Source organism: Colletes gigas, unplaced genomic scaffold (genome assembly GCF_013123115.1).
Source record: "Colletes gigas isolate AHSC1104 unplaced genomic scaffold, ASM1312311v1 Colletes_gigas_Sc00011, whole genome shotgun sequence".
NCBI classification, from domain to species: Eukaryota; Metazoa; Arthropoda; class Insecta; order Hymenoptera; family Colletidae; genus Colletes; species Colletes gigas.
The window spans coordinates 7,117,941-7,131,491 of record NW_025106640.1 but is presented as its reverse complement, the minus strand read 5'-3'; the positions used below and the strand labels follow the sequence as shown (position 1 = coordinate 7,131,491).

The following is a 13,551-nucleotide window of genomic DNA, read 5'->3' as shown; positions in this document are numbered from 1 at the left end:
CTACACGATTCGATTGGTCGGAGGAGACTGAAGCAAGAACGGTCTCTACCTATTGACGTCTGCAAGGCTAATACGCCCCCTCTCTTCTTTTTACGAAAGCAGTGGCACGAGACCAGCGAGAGCGACGGAGACAAACACCACGTGACAACGTCCTCCGTCCAAGCTTAATCTTGCCACGGAAATCTCACGCGAAGTCCAACGAATTTCGGATGGCCCTTCGCGGTCGGCCATTTTGAAAAGGGAAACTAAATTTTTTAATTTGTAGTTCGTTCCGCTCGCGCGTAAAATGGCGGGTCGTAAACGATAAACGTTGTATCCTGACGCGTCCACAAATGGCTGACACGATGGACCATAAATAGCTCCTTCCCTATCCTTAGATTAAGTTATGAAGCAGGAGTTGCTGAACTTTGCCCTTTCACCGCGACGTAGTCAACCTTTACGTACATTTTTTCCTTTTTATATTGCGCTTTATAATATTTATACCCAGTTGCAATCAAATTATTCATATTCTACGTAAAAATATATTTCATGCTCTTTTTAATTTCTTTTTAAGTAACTGTTAAGTAAATGATTTTGGGATCCAGCGTCGCCAGATGCTAGAAACACGTTCGATTCGAGGCTCGAGGAACGCGTTGCACTCGTGTTACAGGGTACCTTTGATTCGGTTCGTTTGGATTCGATTCGTGCAACTAGTTTAAGGTGAACGACTCCTGGTAAAACCGCGAATCCATCGATTTACAACGGAGTGGCTGTGCTCTACTTGGAGGCACGAGAGGAACAGGAAACGGCTAATTCCCCGGGCCCGGATCGATATCCAACAAGAAAACAATGCCCGGTCTATACGAAGATTTAAGCTTTATCCGTGGCCGAGATCGACCTCGTTACCGCTATCTGTACCCGAATTCTTTTTTATACCCAACCGAGTTCCGAAATTGATCGTTCTTTTTTAAGGCGGCTGATAAAGCGACGTCGGTGAAAATTTCTTGTCGCGTGCACGAAACCCCGACGCTCGCTATCCTAGTTTCGAGAGCTCGCGTAGAAACGAGGCTCGACACGGATCATAAATAATTCAATGTCTGTTATAGTTCGACCCGTTAAATACCGTAAACGGGAAGCGTTCAATTCTCGCGGCGAGGATGCATACTGTTTCTTAATGCGGCCATCTTTACGAACGAATCACTTCTCGAAAGTGTCTCCGTAACGAAAAATTTATTCGCCGACGATTAATCGAACGCTATGATTTATTGTGATCTCTCGTACAATGAACAGGGATTACACGGCTTCGAAATGGCATTCATCGGCTATGTGCACGCATATATTCACTTAACGCTTTGCATACGTTTGAATAATGTATTTATAAGTACAGGAAAATGCAAGTACACTTGTATCTTCATTACGAGTGCAAATATATTTCCGTGGAAAGTTTATATTTAACAGCGTCGAGGCGTTGATTGAATTTATATCGTTCGCAGTGCAAATCGAGTTTCTTGGTTAGGACTGGGTTAGGTTAGGTACGTTTTCGCGAAGAGAGCGTATAAAGTTTCAGTCGGAACGACGTCCCAAAGGTCTGTCTCGCTCTACGACCTTTGCTCGACCCATGGCGATCTTCGTTCCGTGCCGAGAAGAAGTCGACACGACCGGACCCAGTGGCGATCCCGTAATTGGCGAAAGGCGACACGATAAACAACGGAAGGAAACGACGGACGCGCCGTCTGATTTTATGACGCAGAAGTAAAAGAGGCGGGTCGCCGATCCGTCGAATGATATTACACAGACACGGGTTTCCGAGCTCGAATTACCGCGGTTTTGTAACTCGTTTCCGTGGAAATCAATACTTCGCGCGACGATTGATAGCGATTTCAGTGCCGCCTTCTGTATAAGTAAAATAAACGAGAGGAACGCAGAGGGGGGGTCTGGCCTCCTCGGCAACCTCTATTAAGACGCCAAGCAATTTCTTCGGAGAAACGTAATAGTCCGGACGACGGAGGAGAGACGGTGTCTCCCGGTAAAAGAGAGAAATCTCTCTCGCGAAGCGTCGTGGCGGACTCCCTTCGAGGAAACAGGGGGGAACCCGACCTCTCCTCGGCCATTCCAATGAAACTCGCTCGTAATTGAAATTTATTGTATACACGGGCCCCGTCGATGGCTATGATTATTAGCCAAATTGAAATTTACCGCCTCTCCGCGGCAATAATTGCGGAGACTATATGATGTCCCGGTTCCGGAACGTGTTCCGTGAAACTTTAAACGCAGTGGGTTCGCAAATCTCTCGACAGGTGTCTCTTTCGGTAATCCGATCGCATTTTCTACGATAAAATTTCATGTAATCGAACGATAATTGGATAGTTTTCACGTGGTTCGAGGTTCTGCAGTTACAATTACACCGTAATTGGGCGATAATTACCGTGTCATTACGTTTAGGGGCTGATTCTGCGAAACAAACCAGGCTCGAAATTCTATTTTAGACAGTTGATCCCTTAACCTCTTAATGCTCATGATTCTGACATATACGGGCATACCGAGCCGTCCAATTTGCGCGTATTAGCGGAAACGGTGCTTAGTGTTTCCACACCCACGTCAAAATTAGACAGATCACATTTGCTAGTTGGCTCTACAGAACCAATTGTAAATATAACGCGGGAATAGCAAGAATAACAGAAAAATAAACTATATGGGTGAACAGATTAGATACGTTATTTAAAAACGGACTTTTTGAACAATATCTCGACCGAAAATGGTCGCAGATTATTTCTGTACTCTGGAATCGCTGTAAATTCGTCAAATTATCGGCAGCACTTTGAAATGCGATTATTTACAATTCCGTCATTATCGACGACCAATCAGAATTGAAGTACAGCTGCACCTGTATCTACAGTCCGTCAACCTTTCCTTGAATCGCCCACGTTGATAAAAAAAAAAAACGAATGTCCGAGGAAATGTTTCCAGATACGAACGATACGGTTATCGCGACGTGCTGTTCCACGGTCGGGAGACAAAAATTTTTCCGCGACGAACTTCCGAACGTTTCTCCTTGAAACTTTCGCGATCCCGACGAGGAAAACTCTCGCAGGAAAATCGTTTTCCTCGGGAGGACGTGTCATCCAGAAATATAAAACTGTCTTTCGCAAACAATCGTGCCGGTTCTTTCGTTAACAGACGATCAGAAATAGCAGCAGAATATTTTTTCATTTACCGACTGTCACCAGCAAGATGGCCGACGCGTAGAAACCTAACCCCCTTTCCGATCGAAAAATTCTTCTACGACGATAACGATTAATCACTGCCAGAATTTAACGCAAATAATAATATCGAAGTGTTGAAACGTCGAAGATTTAAAAATTATCGGGAGCTCGATAAAAAAAAAAACAGCAAACTACGTTTCAACGAAATATTAATCATACGGAGAAGTGGAGGGTTCCTTTTGCTGGGGGGGGGAATCCACGAAAAGCGAGACAAATAGAACGACGGAATATTTTTCTGACTGGGTAGGACAAGTGGTCCCAAGGATTTCGTGTCCTTGTCGAGCGCTAAAATGCTACGTGCGCAATTTCGTGCGGCTGTTTTCTGCGTCGCCAGTCCTTTGAACGGGTGAAACGAACTTTGAACTGCGTACGCTCGCGGAAAGTTAGTATCGCGAAAACGTATACGCGAATCGTCTGATAAGAAAATAAATATTGATACCGCTCTGTTGGGAAACAATAAGTTTAACGTTTTCGAGCTGTAAACACGGCCAGAGATTGGCACAATTATTATCCAGATATGATTTTCGAGTAACGCATTAAAAGATGAGAGAACATATTCATTGATCGTCGAAGGAAACGTTATTATCCAGATCGGTCTTTTGTTAATTCTTTTTTTTTTTGTACCAACAAACACCTTTATAACACACCTCATCATATCTAATTATAAAGGCTTGCAAAGTAGACTGAAGTAAACAAGAAAGAACGAAGGCAAGGAAGCTACGTTGTCGCATATTTCTGTTGTCCAAAGTATACGCTTATTTACGTTGCAAAAAATTTAATAAAAACCTGATTTAAATAACTCGAGACTGTATAAGAACTATGATCGTTTGGTGTCAAATTTTTTGACTAGAGTTTTTAAAAGGTTTAAAAAACGATGGAAATTTTCTTTGAAAAAACAGTTGATAGAACGATATATTCTACGCATTTCACATGGTAGCTTCTGCGATTTATTACAACGCGCGAAGCAACAATGAAAGCAAACTCTAACCTCAAATATATTATTGCAGCGCGCGCGTCGGATGTCGTGTTATTTCTGAACTATTAATTGCTAGGATAAATAAATAATTACCTCATTAATCCAAACGATCCGTAAAATTAAACGCGTTTCGAAGGATTTCCAAGAAGACAGCCTGTTTACTCTTTCGATCGCGTTTCGAACAATGCCAAAACACAGGAACGAGGAATGTTTGAACGGAATAAAATACGCTCGCTAGCAAACAAAAATACATCGTTCAATTACCACGATTACAGTCGCTGGTACCTTAATCACGGCCGTTAATCACTCTCAATTACTTCGCGTAACGAGCAATGCACGAAGCTACTTAAGTGGGTGGACCGGGGAAGATAAGACCGGTTTCGTGTGTAACGAAGATTTTTATTAGCCGATAAGAACGAGACATCGTCGAATATCTTGTTCTTATCTGCGCTGCACACTTCTTGTAATTAAACTGCGCGTCTGCAATTTGTTATTTTGAAGAAAAAAAAAAAAGAAACAAAAACCGATGCGCAGAAAACGCAATAACCTATAAATAACGCTTAAACAATGTGACGTGCATCTCGTTGCAAAGAAACCATTGCTAATATACCGCGTCACGCCTGGTAACGCCGCAAATACTCTATTCCGTCTTGCGAGGCGCCATTCATTAGCAACATTAAAGTGCTTCGCGCTTTTACGTCTGAAGACTCGGCGCCGCGTCCTTTGTTGTCGCGCAATCGTGGCCAAAAACTTCACAGAAGTTTCATTTAACTGTTTATCTTACGGTTGAGGATGTCTATTTTATCTAGGATTTGATGAAAATTCGTCCTTTCGTGGGAATTCGAAACGTAGGTAAAAAGACATAATATAACCTATGTTCATAATACGATCACTCGTGATATCTCGTAAGCGCTAGAATTAATCGTTCATGACCCGAATTAGTTCTTAAACACACATAGAAAGATACATTGCGATTGCAGTGTTCAGTGATCAACAATTAGCGAGGGGGGCATAATGAGCTCGGTAAAACCAACTAGTCGAGACTGTCTCCGCCGTAGCAGAAGGTCAGATGGAGAAACGAGGAAAGTGGACCGTCAACGGCCATAGACGGCTCTTGAAATAAATTGTCCATTTGCATCCCATTACATCGAGGAACGAACCGTCGCCAGCAGGGACGCGAGAACCGTTGAATTAAGAAAAAAAAAACGAGCGCGAAGAACCGTGCCCGTCTGTACTTTTTACGCGTCTACGCCATTGTGTGCAATATCGTGTTCTATGTATAGAGTCCCACGGCTGTCACGAGCCACGCACGGTCCCCCCTGCGTTCCTCGTTCCTTCGTCTATCCAGGCGTGCCGCGGGAGAGGAAAGTGATGTCGTCGTTCGTTCGCTGTCAGATCGCGTCGAACCGGCCCTAATCGGCAAAGATGCGTCGTGGCAAATTTTGTTCAAGTACGACGAATACTAGTTTCAAATCGATTCATAAACTTCCCCGTTTACGTTACATTTGTACATTTATTCTCGAATTATAACCTATTCTGCAAACTCGACGTTTAGAATAGGGAACGAATCTGAAATTTGACGGTCGCGAACGACCAAAAGTATCGACGACTTCTAACTTTCTCTGGAATTAGAAACGGAAGCGAAACGGTCCGTTCCAGCGTTCATCTCCCTCGAGATACATCGACACGCGGAATGCCGCGCGTTCACGAACTGCGTTGCAAGTTTGCTCGTCGGTATAAAAATCTGACGTCGATAAGCAGATCACGAGACTATGTACAAGGAAGTTACGGAAATTGTTGACGAGTGTAATTATCGGCTAGTATGCGAAACCAACGTTTTCGACCCTAAAACGACCATCGTACAAAATCGGTACGGTTTCTCGTACTGAAAATCCGTTTCTTCGTATGTAAAAGGACACACACTATGTTACAAAAACAAGATAACCTATCATGGAGATTAATTTGTTTAACGCGAGTAGTAAAGAGGTATAGCAGGATTTGGACGGTGATAAACACCCGATTGTACGTACCAATATTGACGACGAAGTATCTTACTTTTAGTTTTTTATTAAATTAGATTAATCCAAAGCTAATACTTTAAATTTAACGAGTTATCAAAAATGTGTTGTCGTAGATGATGTATTCGAGGAGGATGCAACTTGGAATAGGAAACATTAAGGCGCACATAGACCAATTAATAATTAAACATATTAAAATGTGTCAAAATTAGCCTTGCGTCGATAACTGGTTGAAAGGAATGCCCAAAAAAAAAACATACGCCTCATGTTTTGTAACCAAGGTCGTAAGAAACGAGAATGCTGACATGACTGTCGTCACGTTCTACGGAACGCGTCCTGATACGGAAATGCCTTCTATTTGATGGGATTATTAAATTTTATACGTCGAATCGCTAATGGTTACGTTGCAAGCACCATTATCGCACCGCATTGTTATTCAAATAATTAGCACGCGAACGTACCGAAATGCAACGGGTATACATATACGGTGACTCCCTTCTCGCAAGTACACACTTGAAATTCAAAGCGGGACGGCGGAGTTTCACGCGGCGCAAAGTAGACGCAGAACCTAAATACGAAGCATCCGCATTTACACGATTTTTTTCCCCGAGGTTAACAAACTTGAAACAATGCAAAAGCCGGATATACGTTCTGCCGAAGCAGCTGCGTGAGTCACGCAGCTGCAACGGCCACGCACACCGTCGTCGGGTCTCTGCATTCCACGATTCTCTTCTCCGAAAGACCGCGAAACGCGAGACGAGCTTAAATTTAGATGCAGCCTGATTCGAGCCTAGAATTGCTCCGTGCCTACGGCCACGCGTAGAAACCGTACTTTAAACGGCACAATTCCACACGGATCGGGACGACGAACGACCAAGCGCGCGGCGTTCACGTACAAAGCTATCGGAGGAGACATCGTCGCGTTAAAGCCCAAGTTCCAGTAACGCGCGGCTATAAATAGCGCCTCTCTTCGTTGCAATAACAAGACGTTTCACGCTCGTTTCTCTTACACGCGTCGATTTCAGGGGGGAAAAAAAAAAAACCAAAACGCGATATCTTACCTTTCGCCCTGCGGGCCAGGTGCGTTATATTTTGTCTGAGCACCTTCAGCCACATCCTCGCCCCTTTCTGTTTATTCACGAAATCCGACGTCCTGGTGGGACGGGGGGTCCTCCACCCAACGGAAATAATGTCGGCTCGGCGAAACGTAACCGTTCACTGTCACCTGTCGACGATATAGTTCTCCTAGCGCGCGCCGGTTACTTAACCTCACTTTTCGCGATGTTTATAGAGGCGCGCGAATCGATAAACTCGAAACCCTTCACACCGGTGACCGACTGATGCCGAATAACGGATAGAATCGAAAAGTATCGGAATTTGTTTCGTTCGCGTGTAGAAATCGAAACGATGCTCGTACGCGAAATTGCCACGAGAGACAGACACCGACGCTAGAGAGGCGCGACCCTTTTATAGGCGGGACAACGATCACGTAGGCAACTCCGACGGCTGCTCTACTACCGAGCGCGATAATATCGGCCTCGGGCCTTGGAACTTGTCTTGTTTACCGAGCAAAGACGAGCCGCGGTACAGCTCAACCGTATTTTCACGAGGCGACTGCTGGGAAACGGACTCGTACGCGCGGGTTCGCTCAAAAAGATCCCGGAACGTGCATCGAACGTAAGTACGCGTGCACGGCTGAAGCACTTTGACCGTTGGCGGCATACACACGCTCCCGCTTAAAACACGGCAACGCTGCAAACACCGGGGCAAACTGGCAACCAAGTGCGCGCGCAACATTTCGCGCGGCATCGCTGGAAAATTGAAAACTGCGATACGCGCGAAACTCGATACTCTTGATTTAACGAACGAAACAATGGACGTTCGTTAAGTGCCCCATGACGTTATTTTTTTCGAGTTCGAATCTGTATGGATGTATAGAATCGGAACGAATATTGTTCGCCCATATTTATGGGTACAGTCGCGTCAGAAAGTTAACGATCGGAATAAAAGAATAAGTTCTCGATAAAAATGTGAGCGTCGAGGGATTAATGCGGATGTTCCGTGAAATAAGAGAGGTTTAAATCGGTGCTCTAGTGGCGTAACTAATGGTTCGTAATCTTAACGCGCGCGCGCGAATTAAGCGACAGAGTTCGCGAAGCGCCGTAAGCGAAACCTTCGTAATGATATAAATATCGGAATTATCGCGCGTTATATTTAGCCCGCAGACGTCGAAGCCGGTAAACAACAAACCGTGATCCGACCATGCGAATACGAGACGCGCGGTACGCGCCAATTTGTTTTCTTTTCCCCCTTTTATTCCGGAGCTGCGTTACGTGTCGCGTTTTATAATCGGCGAAACGTTATTGACCAGCGAAAGAGAGAATATAAGTCCGGGGAGTCATCGCGGGATAAAAATCGCGGCGGGGCTTGAGTCAGCGAATCTGGGTCGCGTGACTCCACCAAATAGAAAATCCATCGGCGCTTAATCGTCGTTGATAATTCATTCCTGGCAAAATTAGGCCGACAAACACTGCCTAAAATAGACGTTGCGTTTCGAATGGCTCCGTGGAAACCGCCGGATTATCAATCCGCAGTCGCGTGACGCGATTACGGGATTCACCTCGACTGAACTTTTACGAATACACGAAACAATCTGAGCATCGATTACGGTTCAGATTTATAAAGAAAGTGTTCGATAAAAATTTGGTGAAGAGGTCCGATCGACAGAGATACCGTGTTACGTTTCAACGTAACCGTAAACACAACGAGCATCGATAAAAATATTTGCAACGTCCGTAAACGTAGCGTTAAGTATGCGAGGAACGAACGTGCCCCGGCGCTTATCAAGCTCGTCGCTCCTAACCGATAAAACGTAGGCGAACGAACAACGAAACAACAGGTTCCTGAATGTCAATTTACCGTTCAGAAGGTTACGCTCCCCTTTCGCATGACCCAACCCAGAGCCTAATCTACCTCAAGCGACGTATGTACTTACGTGCATACGCGAGGAGGGAAATCGATCGATGGGGCACGCGTGCGTACGTGTGCGTGGACACGGCCGCCGTATAGTGTTTGTCGCTCCGTTGAACTCTTATTATGATTATGGCAGAGAACCTTTCGATAACGAAATTCGATCGAGCCTCCTATCTATTGTTCGCTACGTAACGCGATTTTCGTAGAAAATGGCGGAGAAGATCGAGCATCGATCGTCGAACAATTCTGCGAGAATGGAGCGAACAATCAAACGATCGTAGACGAGAAATTAAAAAATATATTAAGTAAAAAAAGAAAAAATGGAAAGTTGGGGTAATCGACACTTTCTGTTTCGGTGGTAGACGCCTTGGGGAAAGCGGTACGAAAGTAGTATGTTTCATAGAACAAACTCATCGTTCTAAAAATAGAAGGTTAAATGATAAGAGAAGAAACTGGGTATCTTGATCGGAACATATAAACGTCTTGGATAAATAAGTATTAACTTTACGCTAGTATATAAATAGATCGTATGGGCGCCATTATTTGCGAAAAAAAGAATTAAAAATTTCGACATTGATATCAAGGATGCGTTGGTATCAAGAATTATGCGGAAGCCGTCCGCTGGCGCAGCGTCTTACTGCGTTTTTTTATCTCGAGAGTTTCCAACAATAGAATTTATATTTACTCGAGCATTAAGGTAATAACTAACGGTTTCACGGACTCCCGCAAATCTGTATCCGTTCGTGATACTAAGGATGCGATCGCTAATCCCTAAAAACAGACGGATTACCGTTTCTAATGTGCCACCGATAATACTCCATTGTTATCCGGAGGATTTCCCTGCCTTTGTACATCTAATTCTAAGATTAAAACAAGACGAACGGTACTTGGGAAGTTACGAACCAGATCGATATACAATTTCGAATAGATGGAATTAATCAAAGTCTCTTAACACGTTGACTACTGACCGGAAGTGTGTCCAATTATACCTTATCTCAAGCTACTCCACTGACACGGAAAAACGAGGATCAGATAAGTCATGGTACTGTTTTAATTACAACAAATAGATACTTCTCTAATCTGAAGAGTCAATCAACGATTGATAAGCTCTCGATCACGAAAACTTCACCTCGCAACTAGACAAGCTCCCCTTAACAATGAAATAAAATTTTCCCGTCTGCTGCAAAGCACTGTAAATTTCGTGTATCAATATTATGCTGTAGTTTAAGTGTACATAGTAGTAACGCTAAGTGGAAAGTTAAGCATGATCAACGTTCTTGGGCATCCACTACGTCAAAGCGACTTTTATTTTCCCCGAGCATGCCAGGAGTTTCTTAGGAAATTCCAATAACATAGAGTGAGATACGTCGGCTAAAACTCGGTGCAGCGAGTAAAACGACTATCCTCGGAGAGACCCGCGGCTTAAAGTCGTTATGGTATTTATCCTAACGAGCTTTATTTCTGTCAGACGATCGCGAACTCGAATTAAAAGCAACATCCTCGGGGGGAGACGTTGGAGTCTATGCACGTATTGTTTGATTGGTCGAGCAAACCGAAATTCTACGAGGATCGGTAAATCCTTAGAAAAAGATGGAAAAACAACTTTTTCAATATAATCTCCTTTTAGCTCTGTACACACTTTTCCAAGCGTTTCTCCAATTTTTTAAGCTATTTTTAAGTTTGGAAATTAAAAAAAAAATCACTGAGGGCCAAATCCAGTGAATGTAATGGATATTGTATTAATTTGAAATTTAATTCCAAGATGGTGGCCATCGATAACTGCACAAGTATGCACCTCCTTCTTGCTTCAAATGAGAATAAAAATGAAACCATGTGAGATAACTGAGATTTTGAGATTTGTCTAGTGAGTCATGATTGTTATTAAAAATAAACTATTTTCAGATTTTGGATCTTCTAAGGACTCATTGAACGACCCTCGTATATTTGGTCGACCAGTTAAGGAATGCTAACTGAGATGCAAATGGTGTCGCGTCTAAGGTAAACGCCATCGATGATCAAGACAACCGTTCGACCACCTTTCATCGGGATATAGCCGACGCTATGGGTGTCGTTGGCCCAGATTGAGACGCATCTGCTTAATTACAGTCGTCGGGTCCAACAATTACGCGGTGGATACAGATTGACGAGCGACGACGTTAATTACGAGAACAACGACGATCTCTCCCACGTCTGTCAGGCAGCGATGGGACCTCGTCGTGCTGCGTGTGTACATATTTACACTGGCGGCGGCCTCGACTGCCAACACGATACAGTTTGCAACAGGGAATTGGACCAACTTTCGCCCCGATGCCCGGGAAAATGGAATAATTTCCCAAAGTGTCTAGAATATTCCCGTCCACGGAAACGAATAACTAAATAAATAAATAATTGGACGAGCGTGAACGCTCGCAGGAACTTTCGAAGCCCCGTTTTCCTGCAACCGTCCAAACTCCGTTGTACAGCGAGAACTCGATAGATGTCACTACTCTGGATCCGGTCAAAAACACTTATGAAATAGTAGAATCGTTTTTCAATTAATTTAAACGAAGGTGAAGAAGGCAATAAAGATAGTTAAAGAAAGCCTCACTGGTTCAAGAGGGGATCCCCCTAGCGGCGGGAATAAAAATGTATCATTTACGGGAACAGCTCTCTAGTACATTTATCGAGTTTTCTACTGCGTTCGACAGAAACGTGGCTGCAACTCACCCACGGTATCGCCGTTCTTCTTGCCGCTGTTGTTTTTGTTCTTCTTGTTCTTGGGATAGATGTTGCCGATTTTGCTCTGACCACAACCCATCCTGCTCTGTTGCGGGCTGGCGATTTCACTGGTTTCTCGCTTCACGCCGGGCTTCGAACACAGCCTCGAGTCTGTACAATACTCGCCAGAAAATTTCTCGGTAGCGATCGAAGCCTCCAGACACCGGCGATATCTTTTTCGTAGAAAAAGAGGAACCGAATACGATACACGATCGAGGCGACCGTGCCGAGTCGAGATTTATCTTCCACGGTATCGTAACGCGACACTTTCGAGATACCTCCGTTAGGCAGCGAAATTAGTTTTTGGTACTTGGTATGTAAATATACATAAATACATATATACAACATATATATATATATTCAGCAACGTGTATAGCAGTCGGAAATTTCCGCGAGCGCCGATAATCGTTGCCCCGGAACTCCGAGGGATATGCACAGATTCTACGAGACACGATGATTAAACGAATAGACGATTTTAACGATTCAGTCTTTTCTCATGAGCCAGAGGCGGCGGGGACTCTTTGAATCCACCGTGGGACCCGCTAACGAGGACAAATTCCCCTCCGGATAGGTTCTCGAGTAAGTTCAGTCTTTTGTCAAAACAGTCTTTCGAGTCCACCTTCGCGACGGAAAGAGAAAATGGCGACGAACGGTTGGCTGGTGAGGGGGGTGTGGTGGGCTGATATCGCCCTGGCTACCTGAGCTGAGGCGCCCAATCCATTTTGCGTTTCCGGTCTGTTCTACCGCCCCATCGTTCGCGATCTATCATCTATCCCATGTCCAATGCGGCCAGCCTGGCATCCTCCGGCTCCGTGGATCTGCACATTCGTTCACCGTCCGTTGGTCGTTGTCCGCGAAGGCCTCGGGGGGCGTCTGCACGCGGCGCGACACGCTCGATCGATTTTACCGATTGACCGAGTTCGACCCGCCGATCGACCAAGGCAGTTCCATCGTAGGACGACTTCGATCGCGACCAGAGACCGCTCGGACTCGGTTAAACGCGAGCGGAGGGCATCGTTTCGGTCGCAAGGACGATCCGGCAAGGCCTCGATGACGCCACTCGCGTAGACGACCGGCGTTCCAGTTTCTCGGGCAATATGCGTCGTTCGTTAGATCGCGACGAACGACGAAATAACCAAGGAGACGCGACAAAAGTCGTAGAAGAGGCTCGAACGCACGACGTCTCTGTGTACCACTGACGAAAATCACCGGAGGAGGGCTGCGAGAAGGACGAGACGAATTCGTTCGATCCCCCTAGCCTTCTCCCTCCGGCTCCGCTGCGAGGTGAACGTCCTTCGGGTTCGCCCGATGGAATTCGATTATTGGATTCGGTGCTGTAAAACAAAAAATTGGAAAAAAAAAAACAGGCTCGTTAAAACCATCGATTTCGACTGGATGTAAGGTGAAAAGACTCGCGGGCAATTATCGGCGCGCGTGCACGATGTATTTACCGATAGCCGCGGCTACACTCCGCGACAAAATGATAACGCGTTAATAATACACGGCGTCCAGAACCATAGAATCATATTTTCCAACGTTTTAAACTTTTGGCTAGGTGTGCAAAAAAAATGACACGATAAATTTA

At 44.8% G+C, this 13,551-nt stretch overlaps 1 protein-coding gene across 2 annotated transcripts in view; it reads right to left on the bottom strand.

The window, feature by feature from the left end:
- LOC122398324 overlaps positions 1–13,551 on the bottom strand; it is a 35,545-nt gene that overhangs the window by 19,609 nt on the left and 2,385 nt on the right. Inside the window, exon 2 of one of the 2 annotated variants that reach the window (XM_043398061.1) lies at positions 11,916–13,300. In XM_043398061.1, the coding sequence (XP_043253996.1) occupies positions 11,916–12,006 (91 nt within the window). In that variant the 5' untranslated portion in view covers positions 12,007–13,300. Of the gene's footprint in view, positions 1–7,297; positions 7,960–11,915; positions 13,301–13,551 lie in introns of those variants that run through there. The other variant, XM_043398062.1, reaches the window with a different exon arrangement.